A 22,395-nucleotide genomic window follows, 5' to 3' on the forward strand; every position below is an offset into this window, starting at 1 on the left:
CTGGACGGTGACAATGAACAGAGAACTTCAGCTCTATAAGGACACTGGACAATGGAGATACAGGATTTCTTTTGTCAATGGTTGTTTTGTTTTAAGTTTGTATATATATTTCATACAGCTCAATAAAAGTGCACCTCATTGGGTAGATTTGAGGTGAACTCTTGCTGCATTGACTGTGTCTGACCATTAGGTGGCAATGGTTTTCTTTCCTGTGCATTGAGAGAATTTTGGTGTTTCCACATTTTCAGTGCTCTCTGTGTGTGTGTGTGTGTGTGTGTGTGTGTGTGTGTGTGTGTGTGTGTGTGTGTGTGTGTGTGTGTGTGTTTCGTCATCCATACATTACCAAGCATGCAGACCGATAGCATGGTGCCTATAGGCTGACACAACAAAGGAAAAGCCATCGTAAAGAGTCTCTGTAATGGCTACAATGATCGGACAAAGGCCAGTCAGGTGCAATGATTCATAATAACATGGAGTCAGAAAAATGATTTTTAGACCAAAATGCAATTTAGAATTTTGTATGAAAATGGTGGAATGATAGAAAATGATATGATAAAGCATGGAGCCTATAGATCAATAATAATATGCGTTATTCTTGTAGTTGCTGCCCTCTTAATATCATTATGTGCTGTGATTCAGTTAGTGTTACACTCTTTATACTAATAGATCCCTCTGGTGAGCTCACAGGTATTTTATGGTCACCTATTGATCGTGCAATTAGCGGCACAGCGGGGTCCACCCACTTCATGTCCAGTTGAGAATAATGGTTATTGAGTGAGCTGTCAATGGTAAAGAAGGACATTGACCAGAGGAACGTAGTGGTGGTGGTGATGGTGATGTTGACGTTGGTGAATGGGGGGGTGGGGGGTGGGGCAGTGCAGCTGCGGCAGCAACAGCAGCCGCAGCTTTCCTGACCTTCACCTTGCTTCCACACCAGCTCGCTGATTTGATAAGACAAATCAGCAGCCATGGTGACCTCCACCTGTGACCACCGAGCCACCCATCTCTCCACCTCAATCTGACCCTTTATCACGTGAAGCTTGGCAATGGGGTCCTGTGTTTCAGTGCAGAAATAGGTCCATCCATTAGGCCGACTATCCTTCATCCTGAGGGTGATGATGCAATTTGAGAGCAATGCAATCATTTCACATGATCTAATCTTAGAGTACAACCACGGGATTAAAGTGGACCCTCAGGCCAGTTCTCATTTTTATACGTTTCTGTTGTCGATAAAACAAGCTCGGTAGCTTCATATTGGTGTGTTTCTGTTCCTAAAGCTTGAATCAAACACCTTGTACATGAAAGGGCTGAACCTCGACCCAAGAGGATCAAAGATGTGAGTTCTGAGACTGTAACTTGCTTCAATAGTAGATGCTTAGCAAAAAAAAAAAAAAGGAAAAAAATTAATTTGTTAAGTGTTGATGGAGTATGTCCACTGTTTGCTTAATTGCCTCGAACTTAATGACCAAATTAAACTGTGACATACAGTTCAAAAAAATCTAAATCTTAAGAAATCTAATAAATGTGTCAGTGTTTGATACACGGTGAAAGATCTGTATGTTGCATGCAGGTTTCACAGGATTTTGTAAAGCAGATGAACAAGTGGAAACAAATTCTCCTGGGACTCCTGAGAAGCAGAGAGGGTGGGAGCATAATGGAGGTCAGATTTGACAGGATTATAGTGACCGCAGATGTTTGAGGGAAGAAGAAAATGAGAGCAGAGGACACAACGGACCACATATTAAGCCAAGAGACAAGCAATAAGCAACCAATGGCTCCTTTAGATACTAATTTAATCTTATTACAGTGCATGAACTATAACGTCAAGGTGAAGCAGAGATGACAGAATTCAAATGAGACACAACGAACAACTAAAACCTGCATTAACTGAGTTCTTCTTGGAGGCAGCGCAACAAGCTGTAAACACAACACTGACATATTATCAGCTTGACAGTGGAGCATTTTAAGTAGGGACTATAATTTTATGTATAAGTAACAAAATGATCAAAGTCCAAAGGTTCACTTGTTTTTGTTTTGGAGCTTTCAAAAACATCTTATGGTCCCCGCTCAGGACTTTCAACTGCAGCCAAAGGCTAGTAAGTGGACCATTGACTATTGCTTTTGTTTTTTACTTATTTAAGGAATATTAAACCTTCCCATAAATTAAGAATCAAACAAAATAAAACAAAAATATAATAATCTTTTGGGTCATTATTTTGGTCTTCTGGCCCTAAACTAATAATTGCAGCTCAAAGTACAGGATGGAACATTCATAGCTATAATACACACGATTTATATCCCTCCCCAACTGTGTCCTGCCACCTTTGGCCACAATAAAAACACAATTAAATGACATGTCACACCCATCTCCACAAACATAACCATCTCTATCCAGTAACTTCCTTTTCAACTGCCCAGGGGACAGCTGGGCAAACACTGACCCATATCTGCCTCATTCCCCACGACCCCTTAAGCCGACCTCACCCCCACCAGCTACCCATTTAGGCCCCCACACTCCCTCCCTCGTTCCCTCAGTTGGCCCCTTAGTTCAAGCGGCCCACCTCACCAGCCAAGCAACTGGACCTGATGCCCACCCAGGTCTGTGGTCCCTCAGCGGGAGCAATGCGTGAGACTCAGGAATTCAAAACACTTAAGAGCTCAGGCAAATACAGAAGGTCGCTCCACACAAGGAGCAGGGTCAGCTTCTTTAGACAGGACCAGCTAACCAGACACTGCTGCCAGTTTTTCTTTTTCTTTCTTTCTCATAGCTGGATAAACTTTCATCCCCTTGTTCTCAGGCTAGTGCTGTTAGCTGTTACTGGCACAGTGAGGGATGGATGAGGCTAAACTGAACCATGGTTTCTCTGTCTCAATTCATTCTCTTCTTCCATCCTTCCATCCCTTTCTCAGTTTCGCACGCACGCACGCGCACGCACACACACGCGCACGCGCACGCACGCACGCACGCACGCACACACACACACGCCTGATTTATTCCCCCATGAGTGCACTCCTTAGCCCAGACAAGGCTCCGGCAGCCCGGCTTATATAATCTGCAGAGTACGATTTTATGTACATAATAAATTAAACTCTCATCCTTACAAAAAAAGCTGTTTGAGCATTATTGTAAAGTACTTCTTGTACGTACATGTAAGTAATGTAAGTAATAATAGCAAATCAGCTAAAAGTGGCTGAAAAACAACTGTCAGCCGGATGCGTTAGTACAACCTGATGGAGAATTAAAGCTCACAGCACTCTGTCTTTGTTCCTGTCAACTTTGCTAAATGTGAATGTTAATGATAAATAAAATTCCTCACACAGTCACAATGTTAAATTTTAACATTCAAGGCTTATCACCTAGTAATGGTAATAGTAGGTAATGCTCTCAGGTCATGTATTTTCACAATAGTTTCCTGGAAAGAAGCGTGTAATGGTTCTCATTGTAGAGAACAGGTAGACAATGTTCTGAGACACTAAACATAACAGTACCCACTCATTTAATAGTTATTGGATGTAGTTAGTAGATTGTAAACGTGGATGTTGATTTTCAGAAGAGTTTGAATAGAACTGGTAAAGTCTTCATCAAGTGAAGTAAATAACTGTTTGTTTAACATTCTGTACAGTAATCTTTCAAATTAATTTTACAGTTTTTTTTTCTTGTTTTGTTTAGTGTTGTTTAGTGACTAATAAGGTAATTACTTTGGTAAAAGAGAGTTACATTAACCATTCACAGGAATTTATAGAAAGAATACTTGAACACTGTCTCAGATTTCTCTTAAAATTATCACCAAATTACACGGTCCTTCCTGGAATAGATTATATTTATATATAACTTCCTTCCTAGGAAGTTATTATGACACTATAGACCAATAAAATAAAGTGTTACAGATGATTAAATCCATGTAACAACACATCTTTTCAACAGACAGCAGCTACAGTTTGACCATAGTTCAGTTTTGATTCAAGAAAGAGAAGCTATTCAGCAAATCAAAACAAAATAGTTCATACAATCAATAAAATGCTCCACAGGAACAATACGTCATAATTATATAACATTAACAATAACCGAATTATTGTGGTGAGATTAATTTGATTGGCTGAAGGTGATATAATCATTTTAGAGTAAAACAGATTGATCTGGATGAAATTTGGTTAACTTTAGCTAATTCATCAACCTACATAATCAGGTTGTTGATCGATTTCATCTAAATCTATTGATATTCCTCATGGCTACTTTGGATGATTTTATAGTCGGTTCCGCATTTATTTCACCCTTTGTGAGAGTCTGGACTCTCTGCTCTGATGCCCTGCCAGCTGCCAGCCACAGCTGATCTGAGGCCAGATCTCTCTTTGAAAAAACAGGTCCTCATGTTAGCAGCGCTCGTACCAGAAAAATATTTTACTGCATGTGTCATCCTCAGCTCACCTACTATATCTCCATCCTCCCATTATATGCTGGGAGGTAGACTCCTGCTCTGAGCATAGCAACTGCTAGAGTCACTCCAGTCCCCTGTGTGTGGCCACGCCCTGGGGTCTAATTAATACAACACACTGTGCATCCATATGGCTCACTGTGATTAAACAGATAGAGAGACGAGGGGAGATAAAGGGGGAGAGAGAGGGGACAGGATGGGGCGGGGGTGCAGGCAGGGTCTACTCTTCCATTTTTCCTTCATTGATGGATAAGAACACATTGCTGGATTCACTGTTTCCCTCTCTCTGAAACAACTGTACTCTGTTCAGGACAATGAAACAGGAGGCCGACCTTGGCACAAAGCAGCGTTATTAGACCCTGAAAAATCAATACGTAAAAACGTTTGAGTCAAAGAGACAATGAATACCATCTCTTTTTTTCCATGTAATTCGCTATGAAACAACGTTTCCTCAAGGCCAGACACAAACGTTGGAACAAAACCATGTTTGCAGACCACAATCTAAGTATGGAAAAGAGATAGGTGAGAGCTGGCGGTAATAGAGAGGGAGAGGCCCGAGGCAACAGGCAGTAAGAGATTGTAGACCAGGAGAAGAAGAAAAAACAGAGAAGATAGATGTGAGAAAACAGTGTGTGTATAGTGTTGAGCAAACCTCTAGTGATTGAAAACTCGTCTTTCTCTCTCATGTTGGTTCATACTGTTTGCTGACAGTTTTGGTTTAATTTGCCAAAGTTTTGATTAAATTCAACTTTATTGTCATTGCACACTATAAGAACTAGTTCAACAAAATTCAGTTTAGCATCTAAGCAGCGTGATTAATGTTGATATTAATACAAATGAATGTACAGAATGAACAATAAGAACAGAGAAATATAGTGAGAAGGGATTTAAATTGGGTTGATATGTACAAAAAAACAAAACAAACAAACAATAATCTAAATAAAAAATGTGAATCATGAGTGAAAACAGATATGATGTGATATGTTTGAGATGCTTTTCTCAGACATTTCTATGTCCTCCCCATGTACCACGGAGGTGATTGAGAAACAAGACTAACAGATCATTCACATATACAGATTCAAAAAGCTGAGATAACGACGGTTGCTATTCATCGGGAGTGAGATTTGGCTCTGCTGAGCTTGATAGACTCAAAACTCGCTCAGCTACACTACAGGGGAGAGTTGAGAGAGACTCAACTTTATGCAAATAGCATCTAACATTCAGGCGAGAGGCAATCGTGATCATCTTGATTTCAGCAGAAACTGAAGCACTGAGTTGTTTACCGTTCCACTCCGCTACGCAGAGGAACTTTGAACAAAATGGAGCAAAAGCTGCTCATCACTATCTTTGTATTCCCAGTTGTCCACGATGTGTCTTTCACTGGGACATATGAAAGAAGGACTGGAAACGAAATAAAACACACCACCAGAACTACAGATTCATGAGAGGCCAGATATTGCCATCTTCTTTGTATCTGTATGTGTGAATGCACCATAGCTTACAGCCATTAAGCTTATAGATACGCTAGCACAACAGTGCTTTGAGCTAAGTATACCAACATGCTCACAATGACAATGCTAACCCAGATAGCAAAATACATCCGGCCCATACTTGGGCCACATGCTTGTGTTCCTTCTGGTCTACTATATACCCAGTTCCTCAGCTCAAGTCTGACCCATATACAGCATGATTGTCAGATGGTACTTCCACATATGGACCAATTCTGGCCTACACAGAAAATCTTCTGACGGTCGGCCAACACCGGAGGAAAAACAGCCGGAGTCTGTCCAGATGTATAAGTATATGGGCCAGACTATTCGGGCCGTGGAAACAGAGAGTAAACTGGGCCAGAAGTTTAATTTTGCTATCTGGGATGCTAAGCAGGTATAATACCATATAGGCAGGTACAATTTACCATTTTTACCATCTTACTTTAGCGTGTTAGCATGCTAACATTTGCTAAATAGCACTAAAACCAGAGAACTTTGGGGTCTTTGAGTACATAGTGTGAACAAATACTTAGCCTTTACAGAAACTGTTTACTGAGGCCTCAGAGCTGCCACACTGTGAAACCACTGTGAAAGTGCTTGGGGGCTCTCTGGTGGCCTTTTTGAGCCATTTTTGCACAAATTCCTTAAGACTGCAATTCAGCAGACTGTCTTGGGGGAAAAAATGATGACATGGGAAATCCAAATAATGTATTCAATCCTCTGAGCACCACAAACAAAGTTCCAGTTCCTCTCAGTAGGAATCTCAGCTAAATATCTCAAAACCATCATTTATCTGCATGGCAAACTAGAGCTGAGAAAATACAGTTTTCCAATTTGAACTTAAAAGCATCATACACCATCTTCTCCTTCATTTTTGGTTTTACATCCTTGCATCTCTACTGCCATTCGGTGCTACCTCCGGCATCCTTCGATTTTCTCTCCTTCCTCACAGCCACCCCACATCTCCATCCTTTGCTCCCTTTGTCCCACCCTCCCTCCTTTCTTTGTCCTGCTCCACACACAACTGCTGTCGTGCGCACAGGGGATCTCTCTGCCACTCCCCCTCCCCCATGTTCTATCCTCCTCCCCCGTTTCTTTCTTGAGGCCGCTTGGGTGCGTTGTATGTGTTAACCGGTGAGTAGTCACTCAAACACTGTGTGTGCATGCGTGTGTGTCTGAATGATAAATTAAGAGAAATTTGAGGGACAGGCGGGCGGTTGTGTCACAGATGATGACTGCGTATCTGTGCATGTGAACCCTACACTCACTGCCACTGAAAAGGCCACCCAATATATCTCTCAGATACATATAAATGTGTTATAAGGGCAGTGATACCTACAGCCTGCATGGTCGGCTTCTGCAGAGCGATTCCCCCGGCACACATTGCAATCACATCAGCCCTCCTTTTCTCTGAAACAGTCACTCCATTAATGCTTTCAGTGCCACGTCTCCTGTGGCCTCGGCATGTTAATGCCCACATTCTCCATCAGTCACCCTCCACCACATGACACTCCATCTTAAACTGCTGCCACAGGCAACAGCACAGGGAAGAGAGAAGTGGCAGAAATGATATTGTCTTTTTCAACCACACAAGCCTTCACACAAACGCACCCACACAGAACACAGTCATAGTCTGTGTATATTACACAACAGGCAGGAGTTCAGCTCAGTTATCTGAAGATTTTAAAACATTTTGTAAAGGTTTTCTTCATTAGTTTAATACTTTTATCCGACAACTTGCTTCTCATGGTGGCAGGCTTCCATTAAAGTTACTGTCTTACCATGCAGAGCGATTGGGGTTGAGATTGTTGTTCAAGGACACTTCAGCATGTGGATAGGAGGAGCCAAGGATTAAACCACCAAGCCTGCAATTAGTGGACCACCCCCTCAACCTGTTGTGACTCTCCAGGTGGAATACCTAATTATATTTATATTTTATATATATTTTGATATAAAAAAAATTGGTCTCCCTCGTAGTGAAATTATTAGAATTATCTAAAGTTCCTATCAGCAAAGTGAAGTATTTTACTGTCTTTCAGCTCTTTTGGGGTTTTTAACTGACGACATAACTGCTTTGGCTCGCTCTCACTGCTCTTATCAGTCTTGTTTCCAGCCACAACAGGCAGCTGACCCACTGTACAATACTGTACCGACCACCAAATCAACAAGTCTTCCAATCTAAATGACCTATGGTCATTTCTCCGTGCCATCTGATCCTAACTGGACGTGATGCAGATGAGCGAGCGAAAAAACATCAAATTATTTCCGTGTTTCCCAGTGAAGATGTCCTAACATGCCACCTTGAAAAGAGGCTCGCCCTGACTCGAATTCTGCAAAGGTTTTGTGCATTTGCCCCACCCTTATAAAATATTTTTTCCCCAAGTTATATCATGTTTTAGATTTCAATCTGTGAATTTTAACCTGATTAGCAGCTAGGTGCTAGCTAGATTGTAAGACAACACTGTATAATGATAATTCATATAAACTCATTATACATATAGCAGTGTACAAATCACAATCATTTTAGCTGAGGAAATTATTAAAACTTACTTATTTTCAGAGGAAGAAATCACAAGCAGGGCAAAAAAGAAAATCTCATCTCCTCTCCTCCACTCCCACAGGTAGCATCTATCAGCAGCGTGCCACAGATAAACTGTAAGAAAACACAGATAAAAAGGAAATAACTAAAATTTTTATGATGTGACAATGCAATGCTAAAGGTTTGGTTAGGTTTATTCACGAAAACAACTTGATTAGGTTACAGTAATTAACATGTTAAGATTATAGGATGACCGTAGTCGCAGAAAAGTTTGAAACAGCAAATGAAGAGCGGTCTCCCGTCTTAAAGTCAATGTTTTCATGCACCAGCTTTTGTTCTCAGCTTTACATTCAGTACACACGTGCATTGTTTCCTTTGAATATCTTATGTGTTGGTACACAACTGACTCCTGCATGGGGAAGGCAGACTATTAATAACAATGATAACTAGAGGCAAGTACAGCATACAAATACATGAATGGCAATTGCTGGAAAAAAACTGCAGACCACAAACCATCTACAGTGAAATGGGTTTGACACAATGAAATCCTTAAGGATAAGATTCCAAGTAGACTTTGAAGATATTACTTCTGTACTTAAACTTCAATTTGAATGAAACTTTGACTTGTGTGTGAGTAAGTTTTCAATGTGGTATTAAATAAAGACCATGCACATACACTGTGCATAACTAAGAATTGCTTGAATCCACACACACACACACACACACACACACACACACACACACACACACACACACACACACACACACGGGCTGACAAGACGGTTTTGATTATTTGCGACGTGAAAGGAGGGATGTCACCTGGGAAGAGTGTTACGGCTGGGAAATCTGGAAACAGTAAAAAAAGAAGAGGGAAAAACAGGAAAAAAAAAAACAGGGGAACATCAGAGGTAGGCTGGTATGAAAGTAGGCTGGTGTGACCTCTGGCCTCCCTCTCTCTTGGCTGCTCCCTTTGAGCCACTAAAAGGCGTGCGGTGTGAGAAGCCAGAAGACAGCTGCACCCCCCCTTTTCCTCCTTTGGGCTCTCTCTGGGAAACTGAGGTCCCCTTTCTCAACTCACTTTAAATGCTGTGGGGTCAGGAGGAGCCGGGGCCCGGTTGAGGTGGTCCAGCCGGGGGTAGGGTTTCACTGTTTTACACGGCCAGTCTGGACTGTTGTGTGTGTGTGTCCATGAGAGGGAGAGAAAGGGGAGCTGCCTGTGGAGAACTACTCTGCCGTTGTCTCTTTATTAAAACTACAAATAAAGAAGAAACTCCCTGTAATGATCCCAAACATTTTCCCTCTGCCACTACAATCTCCCACAGAACACACAGCTTTCATCCCACGCAAACACACACATTTACACATCACAGCATGTATATTGTATCTGATGTTATATGTATATTGCTAAAACTGCTGTAAGGAAAAGGAGAAACTGTGAAGTCTGTCAGGAATAACACAGCAAAGTCAGTGAAATACATATTACTAAAACAAATCTCACTATTTTATTTGATATTCACAAAAATAAACATCTAACATTATAAAAGACGGCCTGAGGAAAATGTTTTCGTCAACACGCCTACACAAAAACATGAAGACATTTAGAGTTGAAGACATTTAGAGTTTTTTAACAGCCAAACCTTTAAAGAGTAACAAAGTCCACCACACATACTGATGTAGATGTCTTGAGAATTGCAGAGATGCAAGAAAACGAGAATTTTTGTAGCTGTAGCATAATTTCTATAAATTAAGATAACACTGTACTAGGCAAATTAATGTGAATTAGATTTGACAAAATATTAGGAACACTTCTCCGCATACCCCAATACACTTAAACAATTACAATTACAGCCTCCACAATGACCATTACTACAAATCAGCCCTTTATTAAAGGTTTGGTGATCAATGGTGAACACTTCAGAAATAAGTGACTGCAGATTGTCTTTGGAGGTACATTTTGTAACTGGTGCTAGCTGTCTAAACAGTCCGTCTCATCTTGTAATACCACTTTGTTACTCAAGAGGCCATAGTGAGTCACTGTAGCATGATAGACTCATTATAAACTTACTAATAGAACTTGAGATACAGGTGAAACTGATGATCTCGCTCCAGGGCTCCTCACCCTCTGATAGTGAGTCATGTGATGCCCTTAGTTTTCTCAACCGATGTCCATCCACTGTACCACAGCATATGATGTAAGCTGCAGGAATAAAAGAAAGCACAAATTACAAACTAATTCTTACATACAGTAACAGCATTGTGCCCAATGGAAACTATTTTCAACTTTTTTTACCAGGGAAACAGTCAATGTCCAGTCTTTGCACTGCACTCATTTTAACTTTCTATCTTGGTGTTGTAGAGGTTTCAACAGCTTAAATTGAAGAGCTCTTAAGACCTTATTAAGGCAATTAGAGAATATAATTAAAAGAAAAGAAAGAAAAATAACTGTGAAGTAAAAGAACAATGATTCAGCTACCGTTTGTCATCTTCGGGTGAGCCGTCTGGTTCTTCGTTGACAGGTTGCAAACTCTGAGCATGTCTGTTTTATAATTTCCTGGTGGGTACTCCGTTCTGTAAAATACACAAAAGTAGAAGCTAGATTTTTTTTTTTTTTTAAGTGGTTCTTGGTTAATTTTATAATTTAATTGTCTCATAATGGTCTGAATGGTCTCACCACAATGAAATAGCTACTGTGGGGTCTACGATGAGTACACGAGTACAGTTAGGCTCACTGGCTCCACAGGCGTTTCAGCTTTCCAGTCATACCAAATGTATGTAACCCCAGGACTATATAAGGCCACACGATGCAGCAATAATCTAATACACCATTATACAATAGGGTTTAAAATAACATTTATATTGCATCAACAAATACTGCATAGTGTTTGCCCAAACTGCATGTTAATAATATAAAGTAGGCATGTCTCCAGAGGAGACTCGTCAGTACAACAGAAGCCATTTTCATTCACATATCTTCTGATGATATTTCAAGGGAAGCACTTGAAAATAACTATGCTGAATTTTCCCTCTCCAAAATTTTATTAACTTTGGAGAATTATCTTGCCCTCATGCCAAAAACCTAGCATGGCATGGTTTCTACCGATGGATTCCTTAGATCGTCTAGTTTCATATGATAACAGTATTTTCACTCTAGCTAGATGAAAGACAGTATTTTGACGGTATTTTGAGATCGCCGGCGTCTTCCGCTGAATCTCTGAGGTCAGTCTCTTAAAACCTGCAGGGCACGCGGCCGACACACTGTCTTACAGAGGGTTAGCTGGCTAACAGTTAGCTAACGTTAGCTCACAGCCACATGTGGTCCGAGCTTGAGGCTTGCAAACTTCACTGTTTGGCACATATGCTGACCATATTTGACAAAAAGTAACAGAACCAAAATAAATACTTCTCTTCTAAGTGTTACAGTATTTTAGCAGATGTAGCTTACCTTATTTAGCGAGCTCCTGTGGCACTTAGCTCCTTCTCTCCTGCATTTCTCCTGCCTGCAGCAGCGCTCCCACTGTTCTTCCTATGTTAAGTCCTTCCTATGTTACCTGCGTTTAATGAAGTCAAATTACACCCCTCAGAAACTAGCATAAACCTAACCAAAATAATCACGAGTGAAGTTTTCTCCACAATGACAGTAACTACCACAGCAGAGACAGGTTCCGGCTATGTAAAGTGGGCGGAGACAAAAACAATCGATCACTGACTAGCAGATCAAGATCACTTTGTAAATCACTGATAAAACTTTTACCAATAAGAATGAAATAAATACTGAATGAATTAAATACTTTTTAGTATTTTAACCCTTATGACAGAACCTGAGTTCTTTCTGTCATTAAACAATTCTCTCAAAGCTTACGAGTTGATTCTCATTAACATACACATCTTGTTAACCTTATCAGAGAATCTGTGTGGCAGGTGTGTAGGAACTGGATGTGGGATCCAAAGTGGCAATCAAAACATCCTCCACACTGTCAGACAATTATTGTAATTTATTGCAATGTCTTAGTCTTAGACAGCAGAAATAAACTTGCAGTAAGTAGTTAAAAAATCACTTGAACACATTGAGTCAGGGTTGTAGGCCTCCTTACTTGCATTCGCCTTTTCAGTTCTGCACAGAAATTTACTATTGGATTGAAGTCAGGGCTTTGTGATGGTCACTTCAAAAGTATGCTTGGAGTGACTGTCCATTTGAAAGAACCATTGACTGCCAAGCTTTAACTTCCTGGCTGATGTTTTGAGATGTTGCTTCAATATATTCACATAATTTTCCTTCCTCATGATGCCATCTATTTTGTGAAGTACACCAGTCCCTCAAAATTACTTGTGCAATGCACAAAATAGATTCCCTTACAGATGTGACAAAACTATAGATAATATGAAATTTGTGCAGTGGTTAATTTTAAGTTTATTGAAACTGCTGACTTCAATTGTACATGAAGGGTTGAGATTAAAATATAAAGACTGAATGAGAATTCAGTCAGTGCTTGTGGAGAGCTAATAAACTTGAACTACCCTTTGATGCCTTACCCAAAAGTGTGAGAGTAAACCAGATAGAGAGAGATGGAAAAAGAGGAGGTTGATCCATATTGGAGTCTTTGTCTTGAAGTTAAATCACGCATTGGGATTCACAGTGATTAGAAGTCTGGCACCAACCTTCATCGACCTGGACCTCTGGGCCTCGTGCTCAATACTCTGTCTGGCCAGCATGCCATAAGTTAATGTGCTGAACAGTGGAAAGGGAAGGTACAGTGGGGAGGGAGAGGAGAAGCTTGCATCAGATTGATTTGCTGTATCTCAGTGGACCACAGGAAACAAGCAAGCAAACACACATCTGTGCTGAAAACTGTGCTTCTTTATCCGACACGCACATGCACATGCGCATACACACACACACACACACACACACACACACACACACACACACACACACACACACACCTCTTTGTGCAGCTATCCTTGTTAGGACATTGCATTGACTTCCATTCCATGTGGACAGTCTAAACCAAATCCTTAACCAGGACATCAGAAATTACGTTTTGCCTCATTAGGACCAGACTTTGGTCCCGACAAGGTCAGTGTTTATACTGTTAAAGATCCCAAGAGGTAACAGAAACGCACGCATGCACGCACGCACGCACACGCACACGCACGCACACAAAGAATAAAGCCAGTTTCTGGATTTATTATTACTAGATCTAGTTTATTATCACTGTTATTGTTTTCTTTTCTTCAATGTTGCACAATGAACCCTAAAACAATACAAACCACTAAAAATGGTCTATTTTGCCTTTTTACACATATACATACACACATACAGTACATACAGTATATGTGGATATGTATACAAACTTATAATTGCAACACCTTGGTCTTGAGAGAGTGTAGAAACATAACCTTGTGGAAACATACAGTAAGTGATCCCTGACAACACTTATAGAATTTAAATCATCTCATATTGACCTGAATTTAACTGTGGGAGAAACAGTGAAAGCAGAGAGAGGCAGTGACCTCAGCTGACAGACCCAAAACAAGACAGACAGGCAGAAAAGCACACGGACAGACAGACAGATGGACAGATGTGTGATCATGGGCTGACTTAAGAGATTTGTGCTCCCTTTATTCCTTCAAAATGACCTGTCAAGTAATCAGACACAGGTAACACTTCAAATGAGGCTTCGTTAGCTGGCAATGCATATGGTTTTTGGTTTCAAGTTTACAGCACGTTTGAACCCTGCAGTGACTTAAAAAAAAATTAAATAAATAAAACTGCATAGATTAAATAGAAATTTGACTTGTTTTAATAAACTGTAGTTGTAGGAAAAGCAATTCCACAATGTAGTGAAAATGAAGTGGACGAAAGAATATTCCCTTCTCTTGCCCGTTTTTGCGGTCAGATAATCTACTTAGCTTTAGACCATAAATATTAATTCTTTCAGTGTAAAAGCAAAACAATGTTTCACTGGGAAACAAAGGAGAGAGTAGATGAAAATCACTTAGGAAAAGCATTTTACATACAGTTTGATGGTGATTTCTTTCTACAAATTCACGACAACTGTTGTGCTTGAGGTTACGTCCTGTGTGCACAGGACAACTGTCCTGTTCATTTTATCAGCTTCACCAGGAATTGCAGCTGGTTTCTACTATATTTTTAAGTAATATATCAATCTATATGGGAAGGAATGGTGCACATTAAAATACCCTTGGTGGGGTCCGGGTTGACCATAAAGTTTCTTATATTCAGAACCAGCACATTAATTGCAATGAGTTTTACACCATGTTTGTATTTTCACAAAATTAACCGTTTTAAGAGTTTGAGCAACAGAGGTCCCACACGAACATAAAACCTAGAATAGTTCTCATGATTTCACATATGAAATTTCTGCATGGGGGTTTCTGTTTTCGCTCTCCTCATTGGTTTAAAGATGCCATGGTTCAGTTGGAAAAAGGTGACATCCTGCCTCGATGCACACTACGTCTGATGATGGTTGTGGGGTTGTTTGGCTGTAAACCTGTCCTGATGAAGAGTATTGGATGAGTATCCAATCACCTCTTAACACTGGAGATGGTTACAAGGTGTGGGAAGTTTCAATCATTGGCCAATAAAACAAACTAGTCTTCTAGTTTAAGCATATGAGTAAAATAATGTGAACCAGCAACACTGGGCAAGAGCAGGTCAGATATTCTTACACCCATTATGGTCGGATGTAGCAAAAATATATTGGCATCATTTTCCCTTTAAGACTAAACACCTTTTGCCTGTAGTGCAGCAGGATTGAAGTTTAGACTGAATCACAAACATAAATGTTAAGCATATCTGGTATGTGTTTCTCTGTACAGGAAGATTTTTTACAATGCATGTCTCTGCAGGCAGTGATGTTTTCACCAAGAGGCTGTGACTGACTTTCATGTTTGATGCTAATTTCACAAGACGGCTGTAAGGGTCAGTAACACCTGCAGAGTAGATTCTACTCTTTCCCTATTTCAGTGGCCAAATAAAAGATGACTGAATGACTTTAGATTGAGCTGACAACATCAATACAGAACAGAAATTCTCCTCAAGCAAAGACGGTTTGAGAAGGAAAATGATGACGACTTGTCACTTTAAAGGTAACAGGACTGACAGGACCTCACCTCGAGTCACTCATGTGGACATGACTGGTGGCAACAGAATGAGGATGAGGTGATCATCAGGCATCAACGAGGGCAAGATAGATTTAGATTTGTCAAAGGAAAAGGTCACTCAGCCTATTTTCATCAATACACACCATCAAAACAGATTGAGTGACAATGTAAGAAAGGACCATCAATAGCACCATATTGAGATCACAACATTATTTTGCCATTATTCGGCTAAATATCACAGTGTTACCATCACAAGTCCAATAATGATTAACTAACACTTTTCATTTCAGCTAAAATAACACATTAGCTTTTCGTTTCTCATGCAGATCTATTGTAGGGTTTTCTCTGCCCACTACCTTTAAATACATTGGATTCAATCTGCTTTCTTGACAGAGGTATATAAAATATAATACTGATCTCAAACATTAAAGTACAATTACATTAAATCACCATTTGACAAGAGTATAAATTACTTGGAAAATCTTTAAACTCAGCATTATTTGACATGTACAGTCATCAGGGTCTCAGAGCAAAACACCATAGAGATAAATGCATCGGAAATTGAATCAATTCACAATCATATCGGATGGTCATTTGGTGCCACAATGATCAATACCACATAATGTAAAGGATATTTCAAATGGAGGATAGTGTCATCAGTCTTTGGACTTTTAAGGAAACCAGAGTCAGAATATCTCAGGTCTCCTATACATCCTCACCGTTGTTACAGCACTGTACTTTTGTCCAGAACAGACATTACGCAGTCAATCTAGCCAGTCTAAGCCTATCTTAACCTTCTGACGGGGTCTGGTTACCTGTGTTCAGTTAATGCATACTAAGAGAACGAACTGTACACACAGATGTGTAGTATTAACATTTAGCGCCATACTGGCACCATCCTCAATGTAACACAAATCCTACACATGCCCAGTCAAGGATGCTGTCTCTGTGAGAACCTGAGTTTACTGGAAGAAATCTGAATGAGTTACAGGTGCAACTAATGATTATATTCATTAGCTATTCTTCTGCTAATCATTTTCTCAGCTAATCACTTAATCATTTGGTCTATGAAGACCATAGTTAAAACCCCCAAAATATTCAGTTTACTATCAGATATAATGAAGAAAAGCATCAAAGTCTCACAGTTTAAATGGCATGTAATCTTTTATGCAATCTGAAAAATTACATAAAAATAGGTTCTGACTAATTTATCAGCTAATTGTTTCAGCTTTTAGAAGAAATTTTAATAATTCACACACCAAATACTACTAACTAGTTTTTAGTTAGCAGATTTTAATAGCAAGAAGCAAGGTTGATCACTTGTATGGTAATCGACTGAAACTTGTTAAGGATTTATGGACCTCACGTTACTTTTTTAATCCCTACATCCTTGTTTTCATTACCCTCGGGAATACCAAGAAGCCAGTTGAACTATTTTCTGAGAAATTTTCCCTTTGTGTGTCTAGCAGGATGGCCAAATACTAATACTCATTATCCTGCTAACACTTTGTCTTACTTATCTAAATGATCGACAATGAGGGCATCGCTCACAGCAAATCCGTCTGAACTGGGCAAAAAGCAGATTTTAAGGATGAAAAATCAGGTGCAGTCCAGAAGGCCAAGTGTGGCCTGCTGATATACATATAACACGAGGATCAGAGAGTCCCTGAGCACACGCTCTCCCTGTCTAAAGGTTCAGAATTCAAGAAGGATGAAAAAAGGAGGCTGGCTAACTGACAGGAGCAGAGTTTGGTGATACAGCACTTCCCATGGCTGCAAAATATGTACGACAAAGGCCCCTTTTTTACTAACTGTGTCAGCGAAGGAATCATCTCGTCCCTTATGCTGACGGAGTTAGAGCACTAGTTAGTCAGTGAGAACAGCTTTCAGGGCTCCATGAAACCACACAAATTCTAATATTACACGGCAACATGACAACCTGACCTATCAACGTCTATGCACGTAAACATGATCGTCACTGCACCACATTCCCAGTGAATCAGGTTAAACAGTATGGCACTAAAAACCTGTAACATCCACGGGTGAAATGTGGACAATTTCCTGCAGGAGATTAACCCTAAATTACACCGAAGGACAGAGGAAGGAAGGAAGGAAGTAAGGAAGAAAAGCACACCACTTGTTTCCCCCGTGGAATTACACTCAACAGAAGTAAAAACACTGATTAAGGCTGCAGCAGCCCTGGAGAGAAAATATCATACTGGTAATTAATAAATATACAAGCAGGAGACATTTAGGTTGGGCATTTGTTCTGCTATTTTGATAAGTACCATTATTGTTTTTCCAACACTTGTAACATGGTATTAACACCAAAGTGTACAATTAAATACAAGAAATGGATTCAAGGAGAAAATCTGCAGACAAATCAGCATAAAAAATAACTTTAAAAACGCATAAAATTACAGTACCTACGATCATTACTAAAATGGAAACTGTGTATAATGCTGGTTTGCATAACACATTAAAATGGCAGGTGTTTCTCTGCTGTGGGGACACATACAACTCTCATAAGGAATGATCAGAAGATATGATACTAGATATGGGGCACGAAATGAGCAATTCTTTTTTCCAACTTCCTACTGAAAGTTATGCTGCATTCATGCAATGGTGGCAGAATGGGAAAAACAAGATAACCTCCTGTTATTCCAACTTGGAAGTGCTGAGGGGATTACACCAAGCTATCAGAGGTAATGAGAGGAAGCATTTTGGATTCAACAACCTAGATGTAAAAAAAAAACTGAGTTAAAGATAAAGATGTTTGCTTACTGTAACATTAGTTTGTCTATCAAGAGGGGCAGCAGGGGCACGACAAACTCTACAGTGTTTTGAACAAATTACACACTAGTTCAAACTCATTTGAACTAGATTTTTTGAAACGTCTGTATCTCTTCTGGACGATATCATAGCTGTCAGAAATTCCCAAAATCACCAACTAGGAATTACAACTAGTAAGATGACATCAATGGTGTTTCCCATTCAGCTGCTTATAAGAAGAATCTCAACCGTACCACATGAACACAATATAATTGAGGTAATGAGTCAGAGGGACAAATCAATAAACCAATCGTGTGGAATTTTGTTTGTGCTGGAGTTGTAGGTGCCACCCACTTTACTAAGTTTATTTCATTCACAGACAAACTTTCCACAGAGGATATAAAGTCAAACACCATTGAGAAAAATAAAGTTAAAGGCTTCTGATATGAAAAAAAAAAAAACTAATAAAAAATCTGATGATAACCATTCATACCCACTAGAAGCTAAGCATGAAGATGAACCGTTTTAATAGTTAGTGCACGAGATAAAGGTCCAAAATATTTCTCCCTCCATTTGTGTGTGTGTGTGTGTGTGTGTGTGTGTGTGTGTGTGTGTATGTGTGTGTCCCTTTCTGTCTATTTTTTTTGTCTGTCTGTCCAACATGTTTCAACAACTGCAATATATATATACATTTACATATATATATATATGTGTGTGTTTGTGTACTCCTTTACTCCATTGTTTGTACTCTGTATGTTTTCTTCATTAAGACCTGAGAGAAAGGCCAAAAACAGGGTTGAGGTAGGGTAAACATAATGCATCAGAGCAAGTCCTGTACAGTATGTGACGACGCTGAGCAGAGAGCTGGAGAGAGAAACCCTGCGATCATTGAGCCACCCAAACAACCCTCTATCTTCCTCAGCCAGCTCTCTGTCAGAAGTTGTCGGCATCCAGCGTTATTATAAACATGGTGTTCCTGAAGCGCTTTAACAAGTCAGTGTTGACAGGAGGGAGAAGGCTGAGCAGCAATTGTGGTTTTGGGAAGAGAGTAACGATAGACATGCATGATCAGCAAATGTCATGTCTCCTGGGCACCAGAAGTGTAAAAGGCTACTGACTTAGTTTAAAAAGAAGGCAGATAATGTGACATGAAAACAAAATTACTAAGAGCACTGCAGCAACAAATATTCAGACAAAGCTTAGAGATACACTGCTGTCAATTTAAATTAAAGAAATACTTTTCAACATTTTGGGAAATAGCTTATTTGTGTTCTTTTTGAAAGATCAATACCACTGTCATTTCTGTGTTTTTGAAAGAATAGTAGAACATTTTGGGAAATACAGTACACACTATTGTATGGGTATTGGCTTACTGACATGAAGTTAGATGAGATGATACCACTCTCAAGTCTGTTTGTTAAAAATCTCTGAGTAGTTCTATATAATAATAAATAATCTGGCACAAACTTCTGTAAAAAATTTAGTTGTTTTTATAAGTGGTCATTTTTATACTTAATTTCAATTTTTGTACGGACAAAACAAACAAGATATAATGTGCTAAATAGTGAACTTCAGAGGTGCTACTAGATAGATTTGTTACTGTTTCCCCTGTTTCTACACAAGCTAGAGTTGGGAGGCAAACAGCTTAGCTTGGCATAAAGAACTGAAGCAAAGCTTGGTCCAATGTTAAAAAACCTGTCTCCAAGCACCTCTAAAGCTCAATAATTATCATGTTACATGTTGTACATGCTAAGCTAGGCTAATCACCTACTCGCTATAGGTTTATAATTAACAAAGAAACACAAGAGCAGTGTCGTCTAGCTGCCAACAACAGGCCTATTTCAGAAAATGTCAAACTATTCCTTGAAGTCATTACAAAAACAACAGTAGGATAATGTTTTGGGACATTTTGATAAGACTTGTGCTCATCTTTTAGCTTTTCTTTTTTTCTTTTTACATACATGCTAATATGTATGAAAACATTCATTCAGTCAATAAAATATCTGCACACAAACCGACACACAATTACACATGCACACAGCTAATTTTAAACACATATGATGTCTGTGTATTACATTATTTTGACTCATATCCAATTGAACATAATGTGTCACATCTCAGTCAGCAGTAAATAGTCCTGACAATCATTAACAACGCAGTGTATCTCTAATGGTCTTTTCATTCAACTGAAGCAACTATGTTTGGAAAAAAAAAAAAAAGGTATTATGATCTTTAAAACAAAACAAAACAAATTGCTTACAATGGAACAACATAATCCATACACATTACTAAAATACTGTAATTCATACAACAGTGTTATCAGTCTGTCAACTTGCATGAGGTACTGACACTGAACTCTACAAACACCATATTCATCAACAGAGGAAAGCGAGGGTTTCACAGAGGGGGCGGGAAGAGGGTTTTTCATTATGCAATAAACAGACAAACAACAACAACAACAGCGACAACATCAACATTGTTATCTTGAGGTAGAACATTAACTTCAGCATTTGGAAGTGCTTCACGTTGGATACTCGTTTTTTCGTTTTGCTTCGACAAGCAGGAGAAGAGAGGAGATTCTTGACATCTGAGGTAGTGCGGCACCTGATCTTGTAATTTTAAAACCAATCAGTTCCTCCGCATATAAAGTAATTGTGAGCACAGGGGAAGGTAAAGTCCCTAAAAGCTTCCCGCAACACATTCATTCCGGCTGAGGTAGGTTTTTGTTGAATCGTAAGGTTCACACAGCCAAGTCTAGTGCCTGTATGAAGGCTGAGAACTCATAAAAAATGTTGATATCACTGAAACAAAGTCCTGAGACAGAATATATCGAATCCCTGGAAGAAGGCCGAGGTCTTCTGTGAGCGAGAAGGTGGAATCATTGGTAGGTGAGAGCAGGCAGCAGAAGTCTTTGACATCCACAGAAAAGTAGAGATAAGACCAATAACTTATAACCACTTTGACGTATAAATGATAAAGATATATATATATATATATATATATACATATAAATATATATATATATAAACTTAAAAATAAAATCATCATTGTATAGCAAGGACATTCTGGGGCCTCCATTCTGTGCTGCCCAACACCAGAAAATGAATACATGAACTAGGGCTGTCACTTTTTGTTTAAAATTCATAAATCTTTTTTTTATGTGTGAAAAAATTAAATATTTCAACTGTAATTAACTGTTCGAAACCAAAATTGTCTTTCTATAACTGCAACAGGGGGTTTGAAGTAGTTCAGTGGATCTGAAGTGGCTGGGGACACTAGCGTACAAAGCTGCTCTGATCGATTTATCAGGAGCTGCGCCAGGAGCTCATGAAAAGGCCAATTTATGTACATATTACTTTGGACAAATTATGTGTTTGTCCAAATTTATTTATATATTTATGTTTTAAAGTGACAGCCCTACAAATGTAAAACTGTAAAAATAAAGAACATTTAACTGGCCTAGCTAGAAACAGCCATCCATCAGAGGAGAGCTCTCCAAATCAAGGCCAAAAACACTCCGATACACAGTCCTAGATCCTCTAGAACTTATTAATTTACCTATAAAAAAAAAAATCTTTGCACAAAAGGAAAAAAACTACTTTGAAAAGAAACACTTGTCAACCTGAGTGAGAGAAGAGTCTAAGTGGACACTGTGGACAGTGTCATGTAAATTAGCCTTCATACATGATTAGCCTTGGTCGTGGTGACCCGCTGCTGCTGGAGGAGGCTCCTGGAACTGTGTCTCTGTGTCCCGCTCCATCGCGAACTTGTCCAGTGGTATCGTAGACAGCTGGGTGTTGTTCAGCATGTAGGAGTCGGACTGAAAACACATGTAGACAATAGTAATTAAACAGAGTTAGATAGAGAGTGAATTTAATGAATTCACTGGACATTTTAGCCCATGTTGACAGATAGACAGGAAATGTGATGAGGGGGATGACATACAACAAAGGCCTGAAATCTGCAGCTAGATGACAGGTTTCCCGACACAGACCACCAGGATTCCCCACTTCTTTGTTTATGTAAAGAGCAATAG

General features: G+C 39.5%; 1 protein-coding gene across 1 annotated transcript in view; it reads right to left on the reverse strand.

Moving 5' to 3' along the window:
* Positions 1-13,644: 13,644 nt before the first annotated feature.
* Positions 13,645-22,395, reverse strand: part of igdcc3 (immunoglobulin superfamily, DCC subclass, member 3) — a 64,804-nt gene continuing 56,053 nt past the window's right edge. The window contains exon 14 of the mRNA XM_023424304.2: positions 13,645-22,179. Within this exon, the coding sequence (XP_023280072.1) occupies positions 22,048-22,179 (132 nt within the window). The 3' untranslated portion in view covers positions 13,645-22,047. The remainder of the gene's footprint in view (positions 22,180-22,395) is intronic.

This window comes from Seriola lalandi, unplaced genomic scaffold (genome assembly GCF_002814215.2).
Source record: "Seriola lalandi dorsalis isolate HSWRI2012SDOR001 ecotype SW California unplaced genomic scaffold, Sedor1 jcf7180002054735, whole genome shotgun sequence".
Classification (NCBI taxonomy): Eukaryota; Metazoa; Chordata; class Actinopteri; order Carangiformes; family Carangidae; genus Seriola; species Seriola lalandi.